General features: G+C 45.8%; 1 protein-coding gene across 7 annotated transcripts in view; it reads left to right on the top strand.

The window, feature by feature from the left end:
- Positions 1–27,247, top strand: part of LOC149346661 (cytosolic endo-beta-N-acetylglucosaminidase-like) — a 49,211-nt gene extending 21,964 nt beyond the window's left edge. For all 7 annotated transcript variants that reach the window (XM_089586574.1, XM_089586573.1, XM_089586572.1 and 4 more), the window contains 9 exons: positions 4,519–4,712; positions 5,274–5,422; positions 6,716–6,864; positions 10,606–10,923; positions 16,330–16,433; positions 17,981–18,089; positions 19,964–20,151; positions 21,034–21,276; positions 24,632–27,247. In XM_089586574.1, the coding sequence (XP_089442700.1) occupies positions 4,519–4,712; positions 5,274–5,422; positions 6,716–6,864; positions 10,606–10,923; positions 16,330–16,433; positions 17,981–18,089; positions 19,964–20,151; positions 21,034–21,276; positions 24,632–24,902 (1,725 nt within the window). In that variant the 3' untranslated portion in view covers positions 24,903–27,247. The remainder of the gene's footprint in view (positions 1–4,518; positions 4,713–5,273; positions 5,423–6,715; positions 6,865–10,605; positions 10,924–16,329; positions 16,434–17,980; positions 18,090–19,963; positions 20,152–21,033; positions 21,277–24,631) is intronic.
- Positions 27,248–27,489: the final 242 nt, after the last annotated feature.

The following is a 27,489-nucleotide window of genomic DNA, read 5'->3' as shown; positions in this document are numbered from 1 at the left end:
GGCAACGTCACGAGTATTTCTTACTGATGCTAATTCTCAGCCTCCGCCCAAGATAAATTTGTGGGAATAAAGGGAGCACCATCATTCTGGCTGTTTTCTTGACATCTTTTGTGATGCTCATTTCTTTGAGTTATCTTGTGTGTTGAAATTCAAAAGCCATGCTGTACCATTACTGGCCTGGATCAGTAAGCTGCTCTGCTTTTCAATTTTCTTTCCCCTCTATGTGTCGATCTTGAGGCACATAATTGTGCTTTTCCTACAGAAAAGAATCTCTGGCTCCAATATTTTCATTGATCATTTCTTTTTAAAAGAGACGCTCTGAATTAAAATGAGTTTCGTGATATTTAGGTTAGCATTGGTTGCTTGCTAAGTGATCATTGACTTCTGGCTAGCTTGGCTGTGTCAGATGTTGCTGTCTAGCCCAAGTCTGGTTACCTTTGCTTGCTTCCTCCAATTTTTTTTATTTGTCAGGTTTCTTTTATTGGGCCTATTTAGGCCAACGAATGGTCTCGCCGTTTATTCAGGACGCACTTGTTTTTGTTGCATGCTTTGTGAACTTTCAAATTAGCACCAGTGAAAGCCTTTATACTGCAGGAGAAACATGCTGGTCAGATGAGGTGGCATGTTTTCTCTAGAGCCTTTAAGAGTTGCTATTTCTTTCAAATGCCTTCCTATTTCTTCACTTTGGATGAGCTCTTCAATGTTTTAATTTTGATTGCAAAGGCAGTGCAGCTTAGCTGACCTAGATTCATATTACTGCTGGAACAGCAGTTGTTCATCTCGCTTTCCAACCTCTTTGTCAGTGTCATTTTTGAGGACAGAGTTTAAGACTGCTGTAAATGGAGCAGTTTATCCCAGCTTGAGCAAGTGCAGTTTGTTCAAAACCCAGTGCGGACCAGCATGTTTGCTGAGCTTCTGTTGTATATCTGCTACTTTTATGACATTGCCAACTTGACATTTTTAGCCCACTGCAGGCACTATGCATATTTGAGCTGTTTGTGAAGCTCACTGTTAGTGCTAATGACCTGCAATAGGATCTGAAAGCTGTGCTGTGCTTTGGCTTATCCGGTTCTTTAACCCTGTGTGGGACAAAAGGTGGTGACCAATGCACGCTGCCTATTAAGGGTGGTGGAGTCATGCCTATTAGTATTACGAAATTACAAAATGAGCTCTTTAGTGTCAACAGTTGTTGAGAAAAAAGTAGGACATATGTGTCCCACAGCCCCGTGAAAGCACCTGAAAAAGTGAGTTACATGTGTCCCACTGACCGCTGAGAGAGAGCTGCTTCAGAAAAAAAAAAGCTTTTTTGTTGTGATGTGAGCTTAATGTAGGCATACAATGAGAGAGCTTACAAAAGCATGCTTTCTATGAAAAAATAGTCAAGAAATGTTCATGCTGCATTCACTCGCTGTCGGCATTCGGACAACAGACATGGGCCTGCCTGCAGCAGGGTTTTTTTCTGTTTTGAATACACAAGAAGCTAATTGCACAGAGACATTCTACACACTTTGCATGTGGAGAGTGTTCTCAGTTATCTAACTTTCGTCAAGCACTGCCAGATTATGAAAACATTTAAAGATAGTATGAAAGACAGACAAAATATATTGCTAAAAAGTTGTGCATTACATGTTGCACAAATTTTTGACGAACCTGTATGGGCAGGACTGTAAAAACAATATAAATGAGACATTTCGGAACTTTTTAGCACTTGCTACTTACTCATTTCTCGACTGCAGAGCGTGCCAAAAATTCTTTGTAAAACAATTGCAGCACATGCAATTGAAACAGTTCGTTTTAGCATGTGCTGCCACTAGGTGAATAGTATTAAAACAAAAGCTTGAAAGCTTCTTTGAACATCCACGAGGTGAGGCAAGAAGTATATGAAACCAAAGGATGCAGTGGTTTTAGGCTCACAACTCAAAACATGGCGATGGAAAAAGCGAGACATATGTGTACCACTGTCCCACAAAGGGTTAGACACCACAGCTCCACTTCTTTCTTTCTAACCAATGCACATCTTGCATCGCATCCAAGCACATCTGTTTGCCACCCCCCCCCCCCCCCAAATTTTTGAATCTACTGGTTTCAGTGCTCTGTTCCACGTAAATAATCTGTGGTACTCCTTCCTTGCCAGTGGCACAACAGCCCACCAATGTTTTGTTGGCCACAAAGAAAATAGTTTTCAGGCTTTCATTTTGCATGTTCACTCTTGAAATTAGCCGGGGTTCCAAGTTACATGAGTAGCAAACAGAATTATCTTTTCTTAAACTGCTTTGACATCTACTTTGAGGTGCATTATACACACTCTGAAAAACCTGGGGCTGAGAGGTTTTTTGGTATACTATTCGAATTAATATCGCAAGAGACACCTTTAGCATATCTTGTACCGTGTTACCGCTACCATTATCGGAGCACAAGGAGCCCGCCCACCGGCGGTGAGTACGTGCTGATTGGTTCCGACGCTGCGGGCGCGAGCACAGCTGCCGGGTATGTGGCACCATCAAGACGATTTGCGCATGCGCATTGGCTGCGCTCAGGCTTCCGGTACTCTGGTACCAGCAACGGTAACATGGTACATGGTATGCTCAAGGTGTCTAGTGATTTATTGATGCTGCTGACCTGATGTTATCAGTTATCTTACTGACTTGTTGAGTTGCTCTTGCTCTCATCTGCTAATGCCTCCATGAAAGTGCCATTTTAAAGAAGTTTATCTGCTGCTGTTTGCACTTTGGGCATTGCATTCACAGAAACCTCTGCAATTGCCTTCGTGGTCAATTACAGGACAAACATCGATTGCTGTCCTAGTTGCCTGGATGGCATTGTTTTGAGATCTCGGTGGCCTCAAGAAATGATCCTCAAGTGCAAAAGCAGCAGTCGGTTTTCTGAACCTTGCTGTAATAGTAGTCCAGCTTCACTGCTCATGTCAGTTTGGTAAATGCTTTCCAAAGCACGCACCAGTGGCTGCAGTACTTTCAAGATCACAACCAATGATCGCTCATGAGCAAGCCACCAAGGTGTGTCAGGCTGGACAAGTTTCAGCTTCATCTCGAGAGCATCTCTAATTCTTTTTCAAGGACACTTAGATGGGTCGGACTCGTACTGAAGAAATGTGACGAGACTGATTAACAGTCCTTTTGATATCCTTCGACGCCAGAGTAAGTGACCTCTACTAAGCCTGTACCCTGCTGTTGTATTCGTAGTACTTTCTCCCATTGGAAGTCATGCTTCTTCTACCAAAATCAGCTATGAACATGCGTCCCTTCACACACGTGCCCTTTTTCCAGCGCTATTAATTGGAAAATTCCCGTTCCTGTGTAAAAAAAAAAATTGGAGGGGACACCTAAGCTCCGTCTTAAGGGTATGACGCAAAGGCTCATATTGGGTTAATTCCCATATCTGCAAAAGGGCATTCTCTCATTTCCGTTCAATTGTATGCTATTATAAATGAATAAAACTATCAATATTGATTGAAGAAAAAGACAAAAATGATGTTTCAAACATGAATATTTAATGTTTGCTTCACATTAAGTGGTAATGAATTCCATAAAAATGTGGTTGAAAAATAAACTCTGAATTTGCCATAATTACTTCTCACTGACACAGTGAAAAGACCAACATGAAAAGAACACCAGAGAAGAGTGCTTTTCCAGCAGTGTTAAGCAGTACAGAGTAAAGGCTTCCACATACCAATACCGCTCGCTCTCGCCCTCTCGCCAGTGTGTCACGTAACTAACACGTAATTCGCTCTTGCTGAATAAGGGGAATCGCTCGCTGCTTATGCGGTACCGACGCTGCGCTGCGCCAAAGCTAAACCGTGTCTAACCATGCTTAATCTACCTTTCGCTCAGTGTAACCTGGCTCAGCCGAGTTGAGCCACAGCTAATTTTTCGTATGTGAATTCACGTCGTCGCCACTGCAATGTGAATTAAATTATTATTATTAAATTTTTTGACCAATCGGCGTTTTCAGCCGAGCTGCCGCTACACGCTATCGCTTCCCCGCTAAGTTCGATATCGAAACCGAAAGCAACAACGATGTCAACAGTTTCGTTTTTTTTTGTTTTTTTTTTGTAGCGCTGGAAGTTTGCAACTGTCGAGCAGTTTACTGCTAAGGTTCTGCTGTTAAGTTAAGGTTCGTTCTGTTCTCTCGCAGCAGCAAACGCTGGTTGGAACGATACGTGATGCGCGGTAGCAACACTTGTCTTTCTGCAACGCTCGAACAATTTTCAAACCGGCGAAATTGATACGTGCGAATCTGCAGCGAGGCGGTTTCGCGATTTCCAAAGCATCAGCAATGCAGCTGGGCTGATGGTGCTGGGCGCGTCTCTACAGTGGCCACGTGTCAACAGCGACAGTAGAGAACGAAGTTCAAAGTGATCAAATGTTCGATCGCAAGGTGGAACGCCGGTGCTAGTGTGTCGTGGTTGTGTTGGCCGTTTTCAGCAAAATTGACTTGCACGTTCGTGGTGGCCCAGAACTTGATCCGTTTTTCTGCTTGTGTCATTTTTGTGCGTGAAAGTTGAAATCTCGGACGTCCGTCGGCGCGATGTCTGATCAAGAGATCGCCCCGCTAAAGACGCTGGAGGAACTTCTCGAATTCGAGAAACCGTTGCTGTGCACCGTCGAACCGCTCAGAGACGTGAAGAGGGGCAAACCGGATGACCCGAAGATCCTTTTTTGCCACGACATGATGGGAGGATACCTGGAGGACAGGTGAGTGGTCGAATAACGGAGTTGTGTATGCTCAGACCATGCAGTGATGCCGGACAGCGATATCAAAATTGAAAAGTTGATAATTATTTAACGAAGAAAGTCTGCGGTTTTGGGCGAAGAAGGGTACGTGCAGTAGTGGTCTGGTTAAACGCGAAAATATAACGATTAAATGCTCTAAGCTTTCTTACTAATAGGTTTTGTACTTTCAAAAGTACAGTAGATGTTGGTGTGATGTGGGATGAGAAAACAGATTTGGGTTTAAGTCCCTTCCTTGCCTGTAGCTGTGCATGAACGGATGGTTTGTCCACATAAGTATCTATACTAGTATTGATAAATCATTGTGTGCAGTACAAGAGGGTGTGTACGTGCCGTTTCCTGTTTCTTTCGGCTATACGTTTCTGCAAATGTCTTGCAGCATTGTGTTGCGACACGCACATGAGGGGTTACATTAACAGATTTCATGTTTGTGAACTTGTGTGTGTACACCCCGGAGCTGTCAGCGATGTGTTTTTATTCTTTTAGCACAGCAAATGTTGAAGGCCAACTCTTGTTTCCCACCAGGTTCATCCATGGCTGTGACAAGTCTGACAGCTACCGGTTCCATCACTGGCACTTGATTGACAGCTTCGTATACTTCTCGCACTACATGGTCACGATCCCACCTCCCGGCTGGATCTCGGCTGGCCACAAGCATGGCGTCAAGGTTTTAGGTGGGCAGAAGGGTGACGGATCGGGCTGGTTGATGCATATACGTCATTTTCAGAAGTGCTGAAATCAACACCGACACAGAGAGAGAGACAGACACAACATGTCCTTATCTGTCTCTCTCTGTGTCAGTGTTGATTGCGGCACTTCCGAAAAGGACGTTTGGTCGCTAGCATCAGACATTCTGTTTTTGCAGAAGGTGAACTCTAGGTGTACAGTGGTTCTACAGGTTCTTTTCTTACAATGGTGGCAGCTTGGTCAGGTTTCTTTTTTCTTTGCCTTAGTTATCCTGAAATATTAGTAGCTCTCATCATCAGTGTTATGGTTGTGCAGGTCATACGGCCTATTACAGTGATTCAGCATAGTTTAATAGGCCATTTTGCAAATTGTTACACAAAAGACAGTAAGTGTATTGCATGATTTTAACTGACGTCAGAAGTGTTGTGGTGCTCATCTGCTGACCTGAATGACTTCGGTTTGACCCCGGCTGCGGCGGTCATGTTTTGATGGAGTTGAAATGCTAGAGACGCATGTAATGTGCATTATCAGTGCATGTTAAAGAACTCCAGGTAGTCGAAATTTTCCAGAGCCCCCCACTACTGTGTCCCACATAGCCTGAGTTGCTTTGGGACGTTAAACCTTATAAATCAAACCATACCAGAAGTGTTGTGCATATCTCCTCATGTGATATGCAAAATTCCATCCAATACACACATGATTTAGATGTGCCCAACACAAGACCACTGATATCCAACACCCTACACTACCTTCACCAAAACTTGCATATGTTGCACTCTTGTACACGTTACAGAAAATAAATGACTGATTATAATTACAGTTACTCCTGAAACGTAACTAATTACTGTGAGGTGAAGTTCTTGCTCTTCTGCTATTTCACAGAAGTTTTAAGGAGGTAGACAATACTAATTCAAAGTAAAGCTGTTTTTGATAGGTTAGCTGTTTTACTTGCTAGAGCATGCCACTGAGTTGTGCCTATATCTCTCACGCTTTTGAAGCCAAATGTTATGGCTTTATGTTCTTCGGAGAGACCCAAAAGTTGGGGGTCACTGGTATGCTTTGACGCTTTCTGCAGATTTGTCACCACCTCTTCTGTAGACCCCATGAATCATATGCTGTAGCTGTCTACTTTCACGAGGGCAAGGGCTGCAACTATAAAAAGCAAAGGATGTCTGCATTGCACTACAAACCAAAGGTCATATGTGATGGGCGTTCTCAAAATGTAGGCTCCTGCGTAAACGAAAGTCCTCATCTTGCTGCATTTCTCTGTGGCTTTTCAGGGACCTTTATTGTGGAGTCGGATCCAGGCTCAAAGATCCTCAACGAGATAAGGGAAGGGAACCTGGTGTCCAAAGTGGCGTCTCAGCTGGCCCTTGTTGCTGCTGCATACAAGTTTGATGGATGGCTCATCAACATTGAGAGTGAAATGGTTAGTGTTGTGTGCAGTTGCTTTTCTTTTGCTGGCATATTGCAGTAGCTAAAGGAAGTTAAAGTGGCGTGAAATTGGGGTTACCCGAAAGACGCGGGTTCGATCCCGGCCACGGTGGTCGCATTGCGATGGAGGCGAAATGTTAGAGGCCTGTGTACTGTGCGATGTTAGTGCATGCGATAAAGAACCCCATGTGGTCAAAATTATCCCGAGCCCTCCACTACAGTGTCCCTCATAGCCTGAGTAGCTTTGGGACGTTAAACCCCATAAACCAAACCAGACCAAAAATTCAAGTGTAATGTGTTGATCAGTGGTTTGGCTGGTAAAGAGTTTTTAAAGCTGTGCACTGTGCCTTTAGTGTTCATTTTTATGAGCGACAAAACACTCCTATTACCGGCATTAACAACTCTCATTTACTTTTCAGGACATGTGAGTGTTCAGGGCATTTAAAGTTCACGCAAGGAAATTGCATTTATCGTATATTGGGGTGCATACATTGGCTTCAGTCGACTTTTTTTTTTCTTTTTTCCACAACATGACCGTCCAAAGTAGTGGAGAGCCGATCTACCTGTGAGTTTCAGGTAGTTTTGGATGAGGTGCTGGTAGTAAGTGCTCCATGCTAGCACCCAGACTTACTAGGATGCATGGAGTCCCCCATTTCCCCTGAATGCAAAAGTAAAAAAAGTAAAGCTCGATTCATTTACAAACTGATTTCATGGTCAAAATTCTAACTGCATGCCACATTTTACATAGAATTGTGTGTTAGCAGATTTATTTTTTTTGAGGATGTTGCAAACTTGAGTAGGAAAAACGAAACGAGGGGAATGTGGTTAATTTAAACTTGCGAGCTCTCTTGAAAGCTTTTTCGCATCCTTGGCTTCATCTGGCGACAGGATGGCAAAGGCATGGTGGGGATACCAGCAGTCCCTCGACAAAAGATAACTACCACTACATGCTCAAATGCATCACCTGTACCAGCCATGGACTTAGTGAGCACAAGCTCCACAAGGTTTTCAAAGCAGCCATGTTCTTATGAGTCTGAATGCGTACCCGTATCTCCAAGTAACAAAAACTCAACTCAACAAATTTAAAACGGCCGTCTGCAATTGCTTACGCATGGAGCTATACGTCCTCGTATGCGCAGCTACCTATCTCATTCAACAGGCCGTCTTGCACAACACTCTCAAGGAGGAGACTGTCGTGCATCATGAAGCTCAGCACCACTGCATGACCATCTCTCATGAAAACAGTTAAAACGGATGCTTAGGCGAGTTGCTATGACATTATGACAGAGACGGGCGCTGTCTTCTTCAGTCCTCGTCCAAGTTTGCGCTGTTCTTCAGGATCATGAAAACAGTGTCATACTAGAAACACTTGAACACAGCATGTCACACCTCCCACCTATCCCAGAGTTTTGGCCACCTTGGGACCATCTACCCCGCATCACCATCTTGCCTGTACCCTGTGACATGGACCTGAAGAGGGATTAGTTGCGCCGAGAAGCAAGAGCATGTCACCTGAAGACCCTATTCCATGACACCTACTACACACATGCAACCTTCGCAGACTCCACAACTTCGTCTGTAGGCTCCCGCCATCACGAAGTCTGTCATCTCACTGACATTCCTGACGAGGCCTCAGCTGAAACATAAGCAATCGCAGTCCTTCACCACCTTCACTAAACTAGAACAGTCACAGTGCGCGTGGAAATCTGGAATGCCCACAGTGACTTCGCTACCAACATGCTCCCAGGGCATATCCACGCCCAGCTAAACACCTACCTTCACCAGCACCCAAACCTACACTTCCTTCTGAAATGGGTCCCCGGTCACCAGGGAATAGAAGGGAGTGAATGGGCACATGCCCTCGTTTGCGACACACGCCTCCGAGCAACCCTTCCTCTTGGCCAGATGATTACAACCCCCAAGGATGGGCGGGCTTTGGACGAAAAACACCGAAGAGAAAGACAAAGAACTACAACACTCCCACTGCCTCCTTCCTCTCCGTTCTCCACATCTTACTCGCTGCGAACCTACTTTCATTAGACAAGCGTAAAAAAATCCTTTGCCGTGTGTTCTGGCCACCCCCGCTATCAGTTGTGTTTGCTTACGTACAACACACTTACGTATTGGACCTGCCCACAAGGCACAAAGTCAGCACACTACCCTCAGCGCAGATTCCTACGACCCGGGTACCCTGTTCTTGGAAGAGCTGGGCCACTCCTCCTGCTCCACTCCGCCCGTACTGTGGCCACTGCTCGTTGCCCATATCGCCTACGTGTTGGGTGATATGGGCTCCGACTCTCCGACTTGAGCTAGAATGTGGTCACAAATGAAGTTCCCCTGATGCCTTGACATGCTTGCGCCCTCAACCAATTGAGTGCTCCGATGCATCAGGTGTGGTGGCTCTGGTGACAATGCATTTGCGCCCTTCTTTGAGAAGAGCTGTGAGACTGACACCTTTCATCAAAAGGAATACCGATAGTAGGGGCAAAAACTTGAGGGGACACTTAAGCTCTGCCTTAAGGGTACGACGCAATGGCATTAATGGATTCTTTTAGTGGCCTGGGGTCCTCATTGGTATTGCATCACAGACACGGACACTGTTTTTTCTTTCACCGTCGCATAACGCTTAACCTTCCCTTAAGAGTACAATGCGATAACATTGGAGATCCCTCCCTTGCAAGTACTTCTCTGTAGCCTAGGTTCAGCCTACATGCTCATATATGCGCCATTGCTCATTATCTACTTAACATTCATAGATCATGGAAAGTCATGCCACCCCTGGCGCAGTGGTGCAGTGGCAAGCAATGCACTACTGACCCACAGGTGTCTGTTTCAAATACAGCCTCCGGTGGGGCTTGTGAGACTTGGGTCGCTTTTCCTGAGCTACCTCTCGCAACCAGTCATTAATTCAACTTCCACCTGCCACGGTGGGCAGGTTGTGATGATGTCATAGGGTCACGTGACCTAGGTGGCAGGTGGGCTGCTTGCTTTTCTACTCATAGCGCTGTGTCTACCTTTACGGTCTTTGCTATCTGTAAATCACCAACTAGGCCTAAGATCAACACCTTTAAATTTACTGCCAGGTTGTGATGTCATAACACGTGACCTAGGTGGCAGGCGGGCCACCTGCTTTTCCGGTCATAGCGCTGTGTCTACCTTTACGGTCTTTGCTATCTGTAAATCACCAACTAGGCCTAAGATCAACACCTTTAAATTTACTGCCAGGTTGTGATGTCATAGCACGTGACCTAGGTGGCAGGCGGGCCACCTGCTTTTCCGGTCATAGCGCTGTGTCTACCTTTACGGTCTTTGCTATCTGTAAATCACCAACTAGGCCTAAGATCAACACCTTTAAATTTACTGCCAGGTTGTGATGTCATAACACGTGACCTAGGTGGCAGGCGGGCCACCTGCTTTTCCGGTCATAGCGCTGTGTCTACCTTTACGGTCTTTGCTATCTGTAAATCACCAACTAGGCCTAAGATCAACACCTTTAAATTTACTGCCAGGTTGTGATGTCATAGCACGTGACCTAGGTGGCAGGCGGGCCACCTGCTTTTCCGGTCATAGCGCTGTGTCTACCTTTACTGTCTTTGCTATCTGTAAATCACCAACTAGGCCTAAGATCAACACCTTTAAATTTACTGCTGGCAGGAGTGTATCAAGGCTTTAGCAATCACCTGCTTGATCAGCGCGAAGTGAATTGAGGTAAATGGCATTTTTCGACTGTTTCCAGGATAAGAGCTGCGGCTCATTTCTCTTGGAGTTCCTCAAGGCCGTCACAACGGAAACTCACCGCTCTGTGCCCGGCTCGTTGGTCATCTGGTACGACAGCGTGCTGCTGGATGGCAAGTTGGACTGGCAGAACGAGCTCAATGAGAAGAATGCGTGCTTCTTCGACCTCTGCGATGGCATCTTCCTCAATTACAACTGGACCGAGGAGATGCTGCAGAAGTCTGCGGGCCGTGCTGGCAGCCGTAAGAGTGAAGTTTATGTTGGCATCGACGTGTTTGCACGCAAGACAAATTACACTGGCGGCTACGAGACAGTCAAGGTGAGTGATGCTGAGCCGGTGCTTTGGTGTCTCATTTGCTTGACGGGAGGGAAATAATTTGGCCAAGTGTCCGAATCAATTGAAGAAGCCAGTGGTCATTAAAACAGTGAAAACCACAAAGCAGGTGATGTGTTATACTTGCAGTGGAGGAGTGAATTGCAGAGAAAGAAATGAGGGGCAGGTGCAAATAGGACAGTCGGCATTTGTAGGGGCCGGGAAAAGTGCAGCACAGTCAGGGTGCTTTTACTGTTGCTAGGGGAGTAGTGGTTCTTTCTTCAGATCGTACAATGTGTGAGGCTTGTTTAGTTAATGCAACAAAGAAGCTCTGCTATTAAATCCAAGCAGAGGTGCGGGAAGATTTTCTTGTTTCACTTGGCGAACAGCAGTGGGTTTGTTTCAGCTGTCAAACAGCAGTGGGTTTTATTGTACTTTGGAGGAAGTGTGTACGGTTGCTGATGCCATTTTTGAGAACGCAGCAACGACAGATATTGGGTGCTGGCATGTGATTTGCATGAATGTTCCTGCAGCATGGAATGGTTTGGTTTGGTTAATGGGGGTCTAACGTCCCAAAGCGTCTCACGCTATGAGAGACGGTGTAGTGGAGGGCTCCGGACATTTCGACCACCTGGGGTTCTTTAACGTGCACTGACATATCGCACAGCACACGGACCTCTTCTGCGTGGCGAGGGCCAGCATGGAATTAGAACCATGGTTCTCAGTTAGTACATACTAATAGGAAGTGGCTTGAGCAGCAGTAGAGGTGCTTGAAGATCTCAGGGGATTGGGCTTAGAAGTATTAAAAGTATTGTGTAGCGGATGGGCTCTACAAGTGATTGTGACCTCGTTCTGGGCTGGTGTTATGGGTGGGCACAAAATAAGTGTTCCAAATATGTTGCACAGATTCACTGATGCACCCATGCACTGGGCTTCTGTGCTGCGACACTGGCGTTAAAAACAGTTTGTCTTGAAGCATGTACACAGGGCTTTGATCAGGTACTGAATTCAAGCCGTGTGTTGGACTTCAGTGAGTACATGCAACCGCAGGGTCTTCTTACCCTGCTGAGAAATACAGTTGAAAGATGTTAAGTTCACACAAAACTTTCTTAAGTCCTTCCCGGGAGTACACCGCTTTTCAATATACTAGACCCCACCACCGGTGATGCACCTACTATGGCCAGTGCACTATTCTCTCGATGACATCGCAGAAGAATGACGGAAAGCAGTGCACTGCATTGGTGATCTGCCTATGAAACGTAAAGCATATACCCTCTAGTTGTGCCGCCGCGGTGCTCGGCTGCTGACCCGAAAGACGTGGGTTCGATCCCGGCTGCGGCGGTTGCATTTCGATGGAGGCGAAATGCTCGTGTACTGTGCGATGTCAGTGCACGTTAGAGAACCCCAGGTGGTCGAAATTTCCGGAGCTCTCCACTACGGCGTCCCTCATTGCCTGAGTCGCTTTTGGGACGTTACACCCCATAAACCCAAACTAAACCAACCTTTCGATGTTTTGTCAAGTTGGGAAAATGGCGAGAAGTCTAATGGCACCATGTCTTGGCTGTGAGGTGAAGCAAAATACTTGCCCTCATTAATTTGTGACAACGTGCAGTGGGCAGTGTGCACAGGCTGCTGTAGTGTGTCGCTGCTCATGGCAACCACTTTGAAAAAATGATGGGCTTCTGGGAAAAAAGATGTTCCAGACTTTCTTTTCATTGCAGCATCTTTTAATCCAATCATTAGAAATGAAGGTTTAGTCCATAAGGCAACACTCATTGAACACCATTTGTTTGAGAGGCTTCTTCGGAGGGCAAGAAGAGTTCAGAGGCCATAGAAGTGTGTTCATGCACAGCAAAGGATCTATGGTTGTTGAGTTGAGAACTACTGCTGTGGCCAATTTCATCATATGCAAGGATTATCAATTTCTGCCTTTACATTTACATGTTCTCATTGGAAAACCATGTCCAGACTTAGTGTTCATGCAGATTCAAGGGTTCAGCAATGGTTCATGCAGATCCAGTGGTTTATGCAGATTCAACCAGAGAATTGCTGCTAGGTGCAGCAGTGTTTGCATAAGGCTCCTATCTTTCTGTGGACAGAATATTCTAAATTCCACAAATTGAGAACAAATAATCCGCAATATTTTATAGGAGACATTAGAGTGTAGACGTCTAATTTTGGTGGCATGTTTTCTTCTGTGCAACGGTGCAGAAGGCACTACTATGCATGAATCCCCATGTGGTAATCGCCTATGGTCGCTAGATAATTTAAAATCAAATTTTTCTGTCATGCTGTTTCGGTTTCGGTTTGAACAGCCAAACGATGGCTGCGACGTCAGTGTGATTATACGCCACGTGAAGCTTAGAAAAATGCTGCTATAATTGCTGCTTCATCATTTTAATCCACTACAGTGCTGAAGCTAGCCTTTCTCAAGAGCCAGAATGACAACGAGTGTAGGTGCACCGATTGTATTAGACTTTTTCATCCCTCAAGTGACCTATAACTCTCTTTGACGTCACAATCATCCTTCGGCTGTTGAAATCGAAACAGCACGAGAAAGAAATTTGATTATAAATTATTTAGCGATCGTAGGAGAATGCCGTGTGGTAATATATGTGTAACAGTGCCTTGCGTATGATTGCAAAGAAGAAAACACGCACCCAAAAGTTAGGTGTCTGTACTCTTTTAAGATGCTTCAGAGTGCACCTCATGCAATATTTGGAACCAAGGTATGAGTACAGTGCAATTTTTTTTTTTTTCACAAGCTTTTCATGGCAGCTAGAGTGACCTTGGCCGCCAGGCCTGAGAGCCGCTAGGAGAAGGCAGCTTTTTATTCCTTGGGGCAAAGTGCGTGACAGGCAAATGTGGAAGGGAGAAGGTAACCGTGTGTTTAAAAAGAATGCAGTGCAGGCTGTTTTGGTTGCGGAAGCTAGGTGTGAGTGATTTCTCAGAGCCCTGGAGAGCCCCAACTGCGTAATTTCTTTTCCTCAAATACAATTTTCATTTTCTTCATTACAGCCCCTCTTTCTTCTTTCTTCTTTCACTTGGAGACTTCCTTCCTCCCTTCCTGTACGGTGTGGTTCAGGTGTCCACCTAGACAGAGAATTACTGCACCATTTCCTTTCCTCAAATAGCATTGTGTTCAAAGGGCAAGGCATCCAGAACTGTGATGACGTTCAGTGGACTCCCTGGCAGTGCTATAACACGCTGTCACATTCCACTCCTAAAGGGGGAGCTTAAGCGTCTTTAATTAGCAGTCAATTATCATTTAGTCATTAATCAGTAATCCTTCATTGATTAGTAATTTGTCATTACTCAGTAATTAGTCATTAATTATGTGTGATGTCATGCAGTGGTGATGCCACAGTGGCAGTCAGAGTAGTGCAGGAAACGCTTTTGCCTCTACGCACAACCCCTGAGATGGCGCCACCGCTGTGACTGCTGCACTGTTGCTTCCGCAGTTCTACTCGGGATGGCCATTGGTCAAACCACAGCCAATTTTCATTGAAAGAATTGAATGGCCTAATGAAAGCAAAGAAGGACAAATGGGTGCAGTACCGAGCAGCTGAAACATGAGTGGCGGCTGCTTGGTGGTGATGGAGGCTGCTGCTGCTGTGTTGGGAGGCGGCGTGCATTGAACTATTGGAGACATGGCTTCGTTTGATTGTGGCATGCGCACCTGAAGTGTTGCCTCTTATATACGTTGACTCATCGTATACGTTGACTTATTGTAGCGCACCATCTGTGTTTTTTTGGGGTGCCCTCGGCTGTGGTTGGCCCGAACGTTTTGAGATTGCATTATAATCTTAATTGGTGTGTAAAGGTAATGGAGTGGATTCCAAGGGAAGGCAAGCTTAGCAGGGGGCGGCAGAAAGTTAGGTGGGCAGATGAGATTAAGAAGTTTATGGAGATAGGGTGGCCGCAGCTGGCAGAGGACAAGGTTAATAGGAGAGACATGGGAGAGTCCTTTGCCCTGCAGTGGGCGTAGTCAGGTTGAGGATGAGGGTGATGACGATGATGATGATGATAATCTTAATAGTTATGTTACTTTCTCCCAAGTTCTCAAACTCCCCTCTCACCCGCCGCGGTGGCTCAGTGGTTACGGCACTCGGCTGCTGACCCGAAAGACGCGGGTTCGATCCCGGCCGCGGCGGCCGAATTTCGATGGAGGCGAAATTCTAGAGTCCCGTGTGCTGTGCGATGTCAGTGCACGTTAAAAAACCCCAGGTGGTTGAAATTTCCGGAGCCCTTCACTACGGCGTCCCTCATAGACTGAGTCGCTTTGGGACGTTAAGCCCTAATAAACGAAATCAAACTCCCCTCTCGCTCTAGGCTCGTCCGAATAAGGTAAAATAGTAAATTTTTTGTCATACTTCGTAACGACAATAGCACCAAAAAGGAGAATGTGGCTGCTAACACACAGTTCCATGAAAAACGCTTAAATCGAAACTAGGGGCCTTGTGTATGCATTACGTTGCTGTGTTTGCACAATTTTTTCTCACTGCAGCTTGGAGTTGTCCATATCAAACTGTTGTTTTTGTTTCACAAGTGCTGGGTGATTTTTGTTTCTGCTTGTGCTGGATTGAGCAGGCCATTCTGCAGCAGAGCATTTTGTACACCCAGCATAGCGAGAAAGCCTAGGATGACTGATTTTCATCTGGATATGCAAGGTTTTAAACAGAACACATCGTGTGTAACTGTTGTTTTCTGTTAATATAATAATCCAGTTTTGCAGATAGTGTTTGGATTTAAGCAAAAGGGTCTGTTTTGTGCAGAGAATTTTAATTTGCATCAGGAGCAGGTGGTTTCAAAACATTTGGTTGCATTGTGATAGCTCGGTGTTCATGTTCAGGCTCAACTTTTTTCATTTTGTTTGATGAGAAGCCATAATGCTATGATTAGTCTAGAAGCACTGTGTATACACAAAATGAGTTCGTGATGAAAGTGCGTCTGCTTTTATTTTATGTTTGTTTTGTGATGTGCAAATATTTATTGATAAAAGAATGTTCATATTGAGCCAGGGACTTGTAATATCCTTCACTATGTGCAGATAGAGCCTTGTAACAGGGGGCTAAGCTGGTGCCTTGTAGTGAAACTGATAAGGCTGTTGAATGGAAAAAATAAAACAAAATGTTACGAAGTGCGTGACAGGGGTTTAAATGTAGTCAGGGGCCTTATTTGAGATCAAGAGGTTTGGTAATTTAAAGCTGCTATTAAAGATGCAAATAGCACATGATTGGACTTTACCCTAGGAAGTAATAACATAAACTGAAAAGTTTGAAAGCAGGGATAGATAACGGTAGTGTAAATTTTAATTCCAGTGCAGAAAAGAGCTCTGACTGATTTTCCTTATAATATGCTCAGTGCTTGGAATGGCTGTGGTGGAGCTGACAGTTCAGATTTTGTTTTCAGTCAGTTGAAGTGGCTCGCAAGCACGGCCTGTCGTCAGCCATCTTTGCTGCCGGCTGGGTGTACGAGACCCAAGACAAGAAAGAATTTGTAGCCAATCAGTGCCGGTGAGTTTCAGTGAAAGCTGTTTTCTGCGCGCTATTTTTAAGCATGCCCAGCTGAATGTGGTCTGTATGAAGGTGGTTGGGTGAGAGCTGCTGGGATTGTCACCCACCATCTCCTCTGAAAATGTTACAAGGAAGCATTTACACTGGCATGTATTCAGGGGAGTCTGAAGACAAGCAGTTCTACCAACTTAAGAGTTGAAATTTGAAGCAATGACCAGCATTTGAGGTACTAGTTTCGTTTACTGCCACTTTAGTTAGTGACACCACAGATTGAAATGTGCTGCACTCTCCGGTGGGATTAAGCCAGTGAAGATGAATTTAAGGATGAAACTTGGCACCACAGTGATATCTCGTTAATTCAAACCCAGTTAATTAGGAAAATCGGATGTTTAAAACCAGGAACACGGTCCCAGCCGATGCCCATGCAAGTCTATGGCATCGGACACTCGTTAATTTGGACATGGGCAGGCTCGCAACAGATAATTCGGATGGGGGGGGCCACGTCGAGGTATGACCCGTGCAGCCAGCGATTGTCGTGATAGACCTCCCCTAACCTGAATCGCATGAAGCCGTAATGCCTGCGTACCTTAGGCGTACACGGTATAGTAGGTGCGACGGCGATTGGAAGTCCCCCCATTGGAGACATTTAGCTCAACTGCATAATACAGTGCGCATCAGCCATTTGTGCCATTTCGGACACTGCTTGATGAATCGCTGGTCTTTTATATTTATTGTGGAATGGTGTTACACTGTTCTAATGCCTGCGCACATTTCCGTCACTTTGCATTCGTGTGCTTCTTCTATTCTTTGAGTACGCTGACACACGCTGTTCACTGTTTGTGCGGTGATGCATCTTCAAACCACGACAGGGGCCGTTTGGGAAAAGGCACCACTACTACTGTGCCGCACTGCGAAGAGGGTCGTGGAGGCCTTTACAATTTCGGGGCAATTGTTCTACATGCCCGACTCTGTGCACAAAGTAAAACATTTGTCGAAACTTTGAAAAATCGTCATCACTTGGTTGGTTTTCCCCTGAAATTTTGACAGCCATCATCCAGGCGTTCATTAGATAAAATTGCAGCGGCACTAACAGCTTTCTTCAGTTTTCTGAGGCTGCCGCGGTGGCTCAGTGGTTGTGGTGCTCGACTGCTGACCCGAAAGACGTGGGTTTGATCCCGGCCGCGGCGGTTGAATTCCTTTGGAGGAGAAATTCTAGAGGCCCGTGTACTGTGCGATGTCAGTGCATGTTAAAGAACCCCAGGTGGTCTAAATTTCCGGAGCCCTCCACTACGGCGTCTCTCATAGCCTTAGCCGCTTTGAGATGTTAAACCCCATAAACAAACCAACCAATCAGTTTTCTGAGCACCATTCGATAATTCAAACCTTTGGACAAATTGAATATTTTTCTGGTCCCGTGAAGGCCGGATTAATGAGATTTCACTGCAGTGGCCATCTGTTTCTAGAAATGTGAAGCTGGCTGTTGGGAATATCTGTGGTGGCTTCTGTCAGAGTCCTGAAGTGCGGACACTGTTTCGGAACTTGTGCAGGTTCTGGGACTTCCCGGAGCATTGCTGCCCTGAGTGGCGTGTCAAGACGCTGCCACTGTGCACAAGTTTCTGTCAGGGATTCGGCGAGAAACTCTTCAAAGCTGGGCAGGTCAGCCATCCTCATTACGCCTCTTTACCGCTTAAAGGGGTACAAGGCAATTTTTATTGTGGCTATGTGCTGCAGATGTGGCTTTGTCGGCATGGTATTTGACCTTTGACTCCTGCTTTAGAGCCTTTGTTTCATTAATGAATGCAAACGCCGAGTATAGTGTTATCAGTTCTCATGTGAACTAGTGTGCATTGTGTAATCATGACTAGCATAACATGTTAGTCATGCTGTCTTGAATATGCTGACTTAACTTAAGCTTTAGGCTTAAGGGTATGACATGAAAGGCCATATATGTGGAATTGGTCACTCTCTATGTTACATTCGTAGATCACTGGGAGTCCTAATATCACTCCTGGCGCAGTGTTGCATCAGTTAAGCGTTATGTCACTGCCCTGCTATGGCATGTACTGTCATTGGTGGGGCTTATGTGACCCAGGTTGCTCTTCCCGAGCAACCTCTCGAGAACAACCATTATTTTAATTGCCACTTGCCAGGGTGGGCAGTTTGCTCACAATCCGGTGGGAAGGTTGTGATGATGCCACGATGTCACGTGACCCAGGTGGCCCAGTGAGGTTGCTTCTCGGGGGCTTTTTCGGTGGGCTTATTGCTTACAGCTAACCATGCTGATGACGATGCCGACTTTTCTGTGACACGTGCTCCTTAACACTATCACGTTAATGCCGACTTTTCTGTGGCACGGGCTCCTTAACACTATCACGTTAATTTGCTGACTTTTCTGTGACACGGGCTCCTTAACACTATCACGTAATTTGCTGACTTGACAAGTTGCCTTTATCACTATCTGTGCCAGCAGAACAAAGTCAGCTCAAGCAGATGGTTTCTGCTGTGGCGACTGCCTCCTGAAACTTGCCCGCATAGGGTCCTACACTGATGTCTCAGATGCCACCTGTTGCACTGAAAACGCGAGTAATAAAAACAGCCTCACTGACGATTGCTTGTGTTTGAACAAACATACCCGGACCTGTGCTGAAAATGGAGGATGTGTTCTAAATATCAAACTAAATTGAACTGAACTGAAATAGCTTCCTCATACTTTCTCTGATGCTGCTGCTGTTCACTTGTTCGCTCGCTCACTTACTCACTCACTCGCTCACTCCACTCACTCATTCACCCACTCACTCACAATGTCTCGCTCACTCAGTCACTCCAATCACTCGCTCACTCACTCAGTCACTTCAATCACTCACTCACTCCAATCACTTGCTCACTCACACTGTCTCGCTCACTCACTCCAATCACTTGCTTAGTCACTCACTCACTCTAGTCACTCACTCACTCCAATCACCCACTCACACTCTCACTCAGTCACTCCAATCACTCACACTCACTCACACTGTCTCGCTCACTCACTCATTCACTCACACTGTCTCGCTCGCTCACTCATTCACTCACACTGTCTCGCTCGCTTACTCACTCACTCCAATCACCCGCTCACACTCTCTCACTCAGTCACTCCAATCACTCACACTGTCTCGCTCACTCACTCATTCACTCACACTGTCTCGCTCGCTCACTCACTCCAATCACTCTCACTCCATTCACTCACTCGCTCACTGTGATGCACACACACGCACACACAATCTCTCTCTCTCTGCCTCTCTCTTTGTGGAGAAAGGGCTAAAGCATACATCAAGAAACAAAATGCATAGAATGCAAGAAATGCTGCGAGTAAAAGTAAAAAAAAGGCTTTGCTGAGGAAAGGCTGCCAGAGGTGCATCACGTTAAAGCTTCTTTCTGACAGTGCACAGGATGTTAAGACACAGTAAGAAGCAGTGGTGAGTGGTGTCACAGCTTTCTTGATTGTGCGCACAAAAAAAAAAGGAAACATGACACTGCTTCACATGTGGGTGCAGGTGGTGAGGCCCACAGCCTGGTTCGACCTGTCCCGGCAGCAGCTGCAGCCTCGAGACCAGGGGCGCTCGCTGTGTGGCGGCTGCGGAGTGGCCGAGGTGTGCACGGAGTGGGCGTACAACGGAGGGGGCTGCCTCCTCCTGCGCTTCACCCCGGACACCACAAAGCCCGAGGCCAGCCCTTACTTCAGGTGAGGGGGCAGCAGTTCTGTGGGAACCAGGGAAAGCAGGGGCGAACTTTTGCTTTCTTTAGTGACAGCTCCAGGAGAGATCACGAGCAGGACTCAGGTAGGTGGTGCCCAGAGAGCAACCTGGGAGGCAGGTGGGCCATCTAGGTCACGTGACCTTGTGGCACGTGCCAGCGCACGGCAGTGGTGCATCGCTTAACCACTGCGCCAGGAGGGGTACGAGGACTCCCAGGGATGTATGAATGTAAAGTCAAGAATGAACTTCTGCGTATACGGGAATTAAGCTTAAGTGACTCCTCCAGTTTTCTTGAAATGCTTTTTCAGACTGTTCATTTTTCTTTAGTGCCGCCGCGGTGGCTCAGTGGTTATGGCACTCGGCTGCTGACCCAATTGACGCGGGTTCGATCCTGGCCGCGGCGGTCGCATTTCTATGGAGGCGAAATTCTAGAGGCCCGTGTACTGTGCGATTGTCAGTGCTCGTTAAAGAACCCCAGGTGGTCGAAATTTCCGGAGCCCTTCACTAGGGCGTCTCTCATAGCCTGAGTTGCTTTGGGACGTTAAACCCCACAAACCAAACCAAATCATTTTTCTTTGTGCATTCACAGGGCTGCAACCCTTCCTAAGCTCTTGATTTGATTGGGCTACGCATTTTCCTTGTGCTTGCAGCTTCCGAGGCTGTTTTTGACTTTTTTTAACGTATTCATAGTCTTAGTGTTGTAAGCTTTACTCTCTGTTTAATTGGTATCTTTAATTTGTTTATTTAAAAAAAAAAAACTGGAGCACTTCATCTGCATTTTGTTTGAGCCAGTCTACGTAGTGCCCTGTAACTTCCAAGATATTGTCACGTGACTGGTGTTACAGAGTGCGTCATGCGTTCTTTGGCAGGTTGTTTGCGTGTGACATCCCGCTGGGCTGCCTGAGTGTCAGCTACACCTTCCAGGTGTACCCGGGCTGCTCCGAGAAGCTTGACATTGCGCTCATCTTGAGCATTCGGACGGCGTCGGGCAAGAAGCAGCAGCTGTCGCTGGGCGTCATGGTCTCTGTGCCTGACGGCGACGGATATGAAGCGACGCGAGAACTTTCCACTGGCGGTGGCCCAGATGCCACCAAGAGCTCTTGGCAGACAAGGTGAGTAGGGAGCAAGGATTGTCGCAGTTCAAAAGCTGCGTTCAAGTCTGGGGTACAATGCATTGGGTTTTTGCTGGACATCATGGAGTTATGAACTAGCTTGAGAGAAGAAAAAAGAAAGAGAACTGTGGAATAAAGAGCGAACTCGCGTTGATAATATCGTTCCTTAAATTGAGAGGGAAAAAATTACAGGATTGCACTTAAGTCTGCCTACGAGCGGAAATGCAAACGCAATTCCCTGCCCTCTTTCTCTCCCTCCATTCTTTTTGGTCATTCTTTTTATTTCTATTTTTATTTTGTCCTAATTTTTCTCTGTATTTTTTATTTTCGCTTTTTCTTTTAATTTGTTTTTAGATCACTGCGGCGACCCACAATAGAGCAATGCGAAAGCAAAACGTCCGCATTCTGTATCGATGTCCGTGGCTGTTCTGACATCCATGTACTATATTGACGTCCGTGGCTATCTTGACGTCTAAGTGTGTTTTTTCTGCGTTTTTTCGCTCTTAATTCACTAATTGCACCTCATCAACCCCATTTTTTCAATGGCAACATTTCATCCCACACTGTCACAATCGCACTTTCACACATACGTCTCCAGAGAACGACGCAATCGTGCGGTCAAAATTGCGGGCACTTTTTGCTGATGCGACAAGAGCCATACAATGCTCCTGCATTAAAAAATGGACTGCAGTAAGACATGCGATGCGAAGAGCAGGTGAATGACTGCCGATTAGAGTGACTGAGCAGGTACCGAGAGATGGGAAATGTGGTCTGGAAGTGGCAAAGCGCCAGGTGGAAAGGCTAGGTGAAGAGTATTGTTGGGCTGGATAGCCACTGGTGCAGTCTTACAATCTTTCCCTTCACCGGGTGCTCGGCATCTCTGGGGTAAAATGCTTGTAATGTGGGTCTTGGACCCCCGCCTTGAGTAGTGTGAAATGCCTTGGGCCATGGTGCTTCTCTTTGGCCAAAACTGCCCTTGCGGCATAAAAGTTAATCATCATCATCATCATCAATGTTGTTGGTACGTGGTGGAAGTTGGTGGCTCGGGACAGAGATATTAATTGAAGATCAGGGGGAGAGGTCTTTGTCCTGCAGTGAATGTATTTTGACTGAGGCCAATGATGAGCAAGGTTTAAACAGAACAATTTTTTCAGCTTAGTGCAGTTTCAAGCAGGTGAAGTTTCAGTACACTTTTCGGGCCGACTTTCATCATTGCCTTAAGCTGCTTTAAATGATGCCTACCTATACCACAGGGTGATAAGTGTTGCTTGAGCGTGTTCGAGTTCTGGTTAAAAGAACGTAAATGCGAAACAAATAGATCCATGACATCTGGCACCTCCCCACATTGTGAAGACTGCTTTACTGCCTAGCATGCATTGTTTCTCTTACTAGCATTCACTCTCAAACTGCGTTTCTCACATGCATGTAGCAAAGTAAGTATTGTGATGACAAAACTTGCATGAGAAGGCAGTAGCTGTGAGTTGGAGGTCTTTTAGATTAGTATTATAAACAGGAAAGCATGCTCAGAACTAAAGTGTTTGTGCCTCTTAGATCATGGCAGCTGTCAGACCTGTGGCACTTGGCAATACTGAGAGCATTGGTTATTCTTTCATTAAATTTTGCTGTGTTTATTGGCCAAATAGGAATGACAGTTTTCACCCCTTTTTCTGACCAGGTGCCGTTCTTGGTGACAAGCAAAAAATCTGTGAAAAATTCTTGGTTGATGTAAAAGGTTGATTTATGGGGTGCTAGCACACTCATTGGTTTTTGGAGCACTACACTGGACACTTATACCACTGTCACTCGGGCACTTTCAGTTGTGATCGAGTTGGTCGGTATCGGACTCAGCGCAGATCTGCTGTTTCTAAACAGCCAAATCAGCCAGGATTAAGCCCAGTCCTGTTTGACCCCAAGCTGGCTTTCAGTATGATCAGCTTTTCAATCTTGGTGAGTGGCTTCTGCCCTCGTGCTCAGGAAACACTAAAATGCAAGCTGAAAATGCAATACAATGCAGTATTTTTGCACGAGGTGAAGCCGTCGCCTGAGCCTGCGGAAGTGTTGTGCACTCGTCAGCAGGGTGCATAGTGGTGCAGTTAGCACCATAGGTCATGGTGCAGAACTGCGAATGGCAGTGATGCGTTCTTCACAGGGAGAGAGTCAAACGAAATTCAGAAAGGCGCCATTAAGAACTAGGAGGTGCGCACTATACAAAACCATAAACATTCGTGAATGTGGTGTAGGCAGTGACAAGAAGAGAGAATACGGAGGCTGCAAAAAAGGAATGAAACATACATATGGGTGCATAATCTAAAGAGATATAAAACCCAAAAATTAGTCTTTATATTATTCAGTACGGCTTGGTTTCCAAAACCATGTCAACATTCTAACACCACATGCCTGCCTGGGCAACAGGGGACAAATGCAGCACCCATGTGCATGTGCTGACAGTGTGGTGTTTTTATGGGCTCTTGTGAAGGAACCTGTTACAACTTTGTCACAGCCTTGTAATTTGTTATTCAATATGTCATTGTTTACATTTACTTGATTACAAACCCATTTGCATGTCACCTCTTCTACAGCCATGTGTGCATATAGTGCCACCTGGCATTTTGGAGGCTAGCTTGTCAATCGAGATCAAGTGGGAGCGCATAGCAGCATCATGTGTCGAGCGCGCTCCGTACTTCAGTCGCGATTGGAAGCGCTCGCGTGACAGCAGTATTCGAAGAACTCCATGCAAGATACCAATGGCACATTCTCACCAAGGGATATAGCCAGATGGTGCATGTGTGCACTGTGGGTTCTTGAGCTTAGAAACTGTGCTGAGAAAATGTATATACTTAGTGCCCACTGGCCTCACATCTCACAGATCAGGCTTTGTTTAGATTCCTATGTGCCCCGGAAGCTGGCGTAACAGCTATGGCAGAGCCTGACTAGGTTGTCAGTTAGACATCATCCAGAAGTTTTGATAACAGATAAAAAGCAGTGAGACCGGAAATGCTGGGAAAAAGTGTGGCGTCTGTCTTGCGTTTCGAAAACACTTTCGAGGAAAACTGCTCAAATCTCTCATGCATGATTTTGGAGTCATGTTATGAACTGTTGCAACTAGTAGCTACCTAGCTGCTCGTCATATGTCAGTTCTGTGAACATATGCATGTACAGGTCATGTCACAAGCAGTCTAGTCGGGCTGGGAGGTCAGCCGATTTTGTTTCTTAGAGAGTTCAGGTTTAAGCATTATGTGAGCAGAAAGGAAAATTAACACTGTTCACCATTTCCTAGAGAATGAGGGTAACATGACTGAAGTAAACTGTCTAGAATCATTCCACACGAATTGAGTGTCTTGACTGTTGCTTTCAGAAAGTACCACGTGAAGGACGCAAACAGTGTGCCCAATGCCATTCTCGAAGAAATTGGCGTCTCGTTCCTGTCTTTCGAGTCGTCAGTGGCCGGCGCTTGCCTTCTGGGTGAACTCGTTGTGAAACGTCCGGAGGACAAGACTGCGAACAAGTCAGCGCCGAACAGCTCCAGCAAGAAAAGTGTCAACCAAGAACTTGCTTCCGAAACGGGTGCAGTGGCTGTCAACAATGAACCAGACAGGAAGCGTCAGCGAGTCGCAGACAACAGCTGAGCAAGGGAAACAAATTCATTTGCTGTTTTGTCCCACTTGTCACACAGTCAGCTCGGGGAGCCCGCAGTGAGTGCCATATGTGGGGATTTGCAATTTTTGCAGTGACTGGTGTGCGTCTGTTGTGCATTTAGTATTTTGTAATATTATTGGGTATGTGCTGATTCTGCATGATTTAGCAACATGCAGTGCTGATTGGGTAATAAAATGCTGGAAGCATGACAGAGAGGAGTGGCCCTGGAGTGTAAAAAAAGCAGCATGACAAACCTGCGTGAGAAATTTTGTATGCGCGTGTAGTAACTCCTGACATTGTGTTATGTAAAGTTAAGTGTTCTGGACAAAAAAAAAGTGCTAAATTCACGCAGGTGTTTGCTTTTAGCTACAGGGGTGTTGGGCAAGCACTAGCCTTGCACTAAGTCGGATCTCAAATCCTCTGTTCGACGCTATAAAGGGTGAGGATTCCAGAACCATTTGAGAGCATCGTGCTGTGGTGTCATTTCTAAATAATGTGCTACAATTGAATTGCTAGGGGCCAGAGCATTTATTCCACAAGGTCTCAAGGAAAGTATACATCACTATGTTGAACATGAAATTATATTGTATGTTTATCAGACTATTGTGTATTACATACAAGTTGGGCCAAAGTGATATAGCCCAAGGCATTTCCTACTAAACTGCATATTGGAGCTTAAAGGGACTCTACCAGCTATTCTCAATCTGTTCAATGTGTCGAATGAATACTTTCGAGCATTCACTTTAAATATGAGTTCTTGGAGTGAAGCCCGCAACTTATTATTAATTAAAAAAAAACAAGTTTTTAAATTCGCAGCCCAATGGAGCACCGTGTAGTGATGGTTTCTTGACCTATTTTCTAGAAAGTGCACATCGCAAGTGCTGATTATGTCATGGTGGGTGACAGGCCATCAGACACTTCCATTCACTGCAGCTGCGACAGCCATATGACATGGGCACACTTTCGGTAGCTGGGAAAACAGTCTGCTTGTGTAGCTATGTGGAACCCTAGGCCTACGGTGTGCCCGACGTCAATACCTTTGTGCACGTGGTTCTGATTTGCTACTGTCGCATCTTTCTGTTGGTTGTTCTGGATTCATTCACCGTGTCTGTCATTTTGCGCAAGATGGACAGGAATGGCACCAGGATATTCTTAGCAGGGTGGCAAGAACAGGGGGATGTGGGGTTAAAAATTCAAGTAGGGATACTGTTTCTGTCGCATTGCCTCATAATGACAAGACAAATAAAGTACCTAGAATGCAGCGGAGACAGCTTCACATGCAGCCAGGGTTCATGGGCTACATTGTCAGGTAGTGTCTTCTTCATAGCGTTCTGAAGGAAACAATTTTTTATGTGATACGGGAAGCTTTTGGGGTGGCACCTTGCCTCCCCTTGGCGCTATCACTGGCGATGAACGTGCCTTGCTGTGTCCCCGGCTGTAAAGCTGATGGTTGGAGAAGTGAAAACTTGGCCGTGTTGTTCCTAAAGACATGTGAATGTGAGCAAGCTGCCTGGAAGCACATCAGACTGCCAGCGTTGGATGCCTACTGGACGTACGCAGGCCCGGCATCACCGTGTGACATATTCATGGTTGGAGTACTGTCCCAACCAGTTTTGTTTTCCCGGTGCAGTGGCATGAGTGAGTTGAGGGGGAAGTGGAGGAGCCTTGTGTTTAGTCGCTAATATTTTTGGTGTTAATGAAGATGGCTCAAAAATTTTTCCGATGGGATGACAAGTGATGGGATACGTATTGCTCGTCCGCTTTTCTTAACCTCGGTAAATATTTTTTCGTACTTCCTTGAAGCAGCACACGTGCAAGTCCTAAGCTTCGGAAGTTTCACCTAACCTTTGAGAGGTCTGCAGTGCTATTGATGCAAAACGAGCCACATTATATATGGCACTGAAGCAAATCTAGTGGACTGCACATTTTTGACAAAGGCTGTACCACCTGTAACAAGAACTCCCAGGCCAACTTGCCCATGGCAAGAGTGCAGTCACAGGCGTTGTATTTTGGAGAAGAGGTTTAGTAATCCTTCCATGTGAGCAACAGCACTATTCCTCAACATTTGTAACAGCAAAGCAAGTGTGCGGCAAACACGGCCTTGGGAGTTTCGCTACCAATGGTGTGGCCTGCACTTCTAATGGCAAGGCACATAAATACTGTGCTCTTCTCTTCTTGCTTTGTGAGACAATTATACATTTTTATGTTGTTGCACCACTGTCTTGAGGGCCACTAGAACAAGGAAAAATGGCACATGTCAAAAAAGTTCTGAACATGTGCTATCACCTATCGGTCTCTCATAGACTTCTTTCAAAATAAATTTTGTTGTTTTTCACTTATTGTTCCATGTACTACTTGTTGGGAGTTGAGGTGCTTTTGCTAGCTTTTGTTTCAGTCAGCTGTGTGCCAATAGTGCAGCACAGGGAACCTTTACAACACTTTTGTTTTGGTCAGTGGTACTAGTAGTTTGTTGCTGATGGTGATGCAGAAGAGTTTTGACAGCCTTATTGAGACAGAAGTGGTTTGCTGCTGCTATGTGAAGTCATAGACAAACAGAGGAGGCATATTCGCCAGGGC

The sequence above is a fragment of the Amblyomma mixtum genome, chromosome 4, assembly GCF_055824585.1.
Source record: "Amblyomma mixtum isolate Tamu chromosome 4, ASM5582458v1, whole genome shotgun sequence".
Lineage (NCBI taxonomy): Eukaryota > Metazoa > Arthropoda > Arachnida > Ixodida > Ixodidae > Amblyomma > Amblyomma mixtum.
Note: the sequence above shows the minus strand (reverse complement) of the source record. Positions and strands in the feature narration are given on the sequence as shown.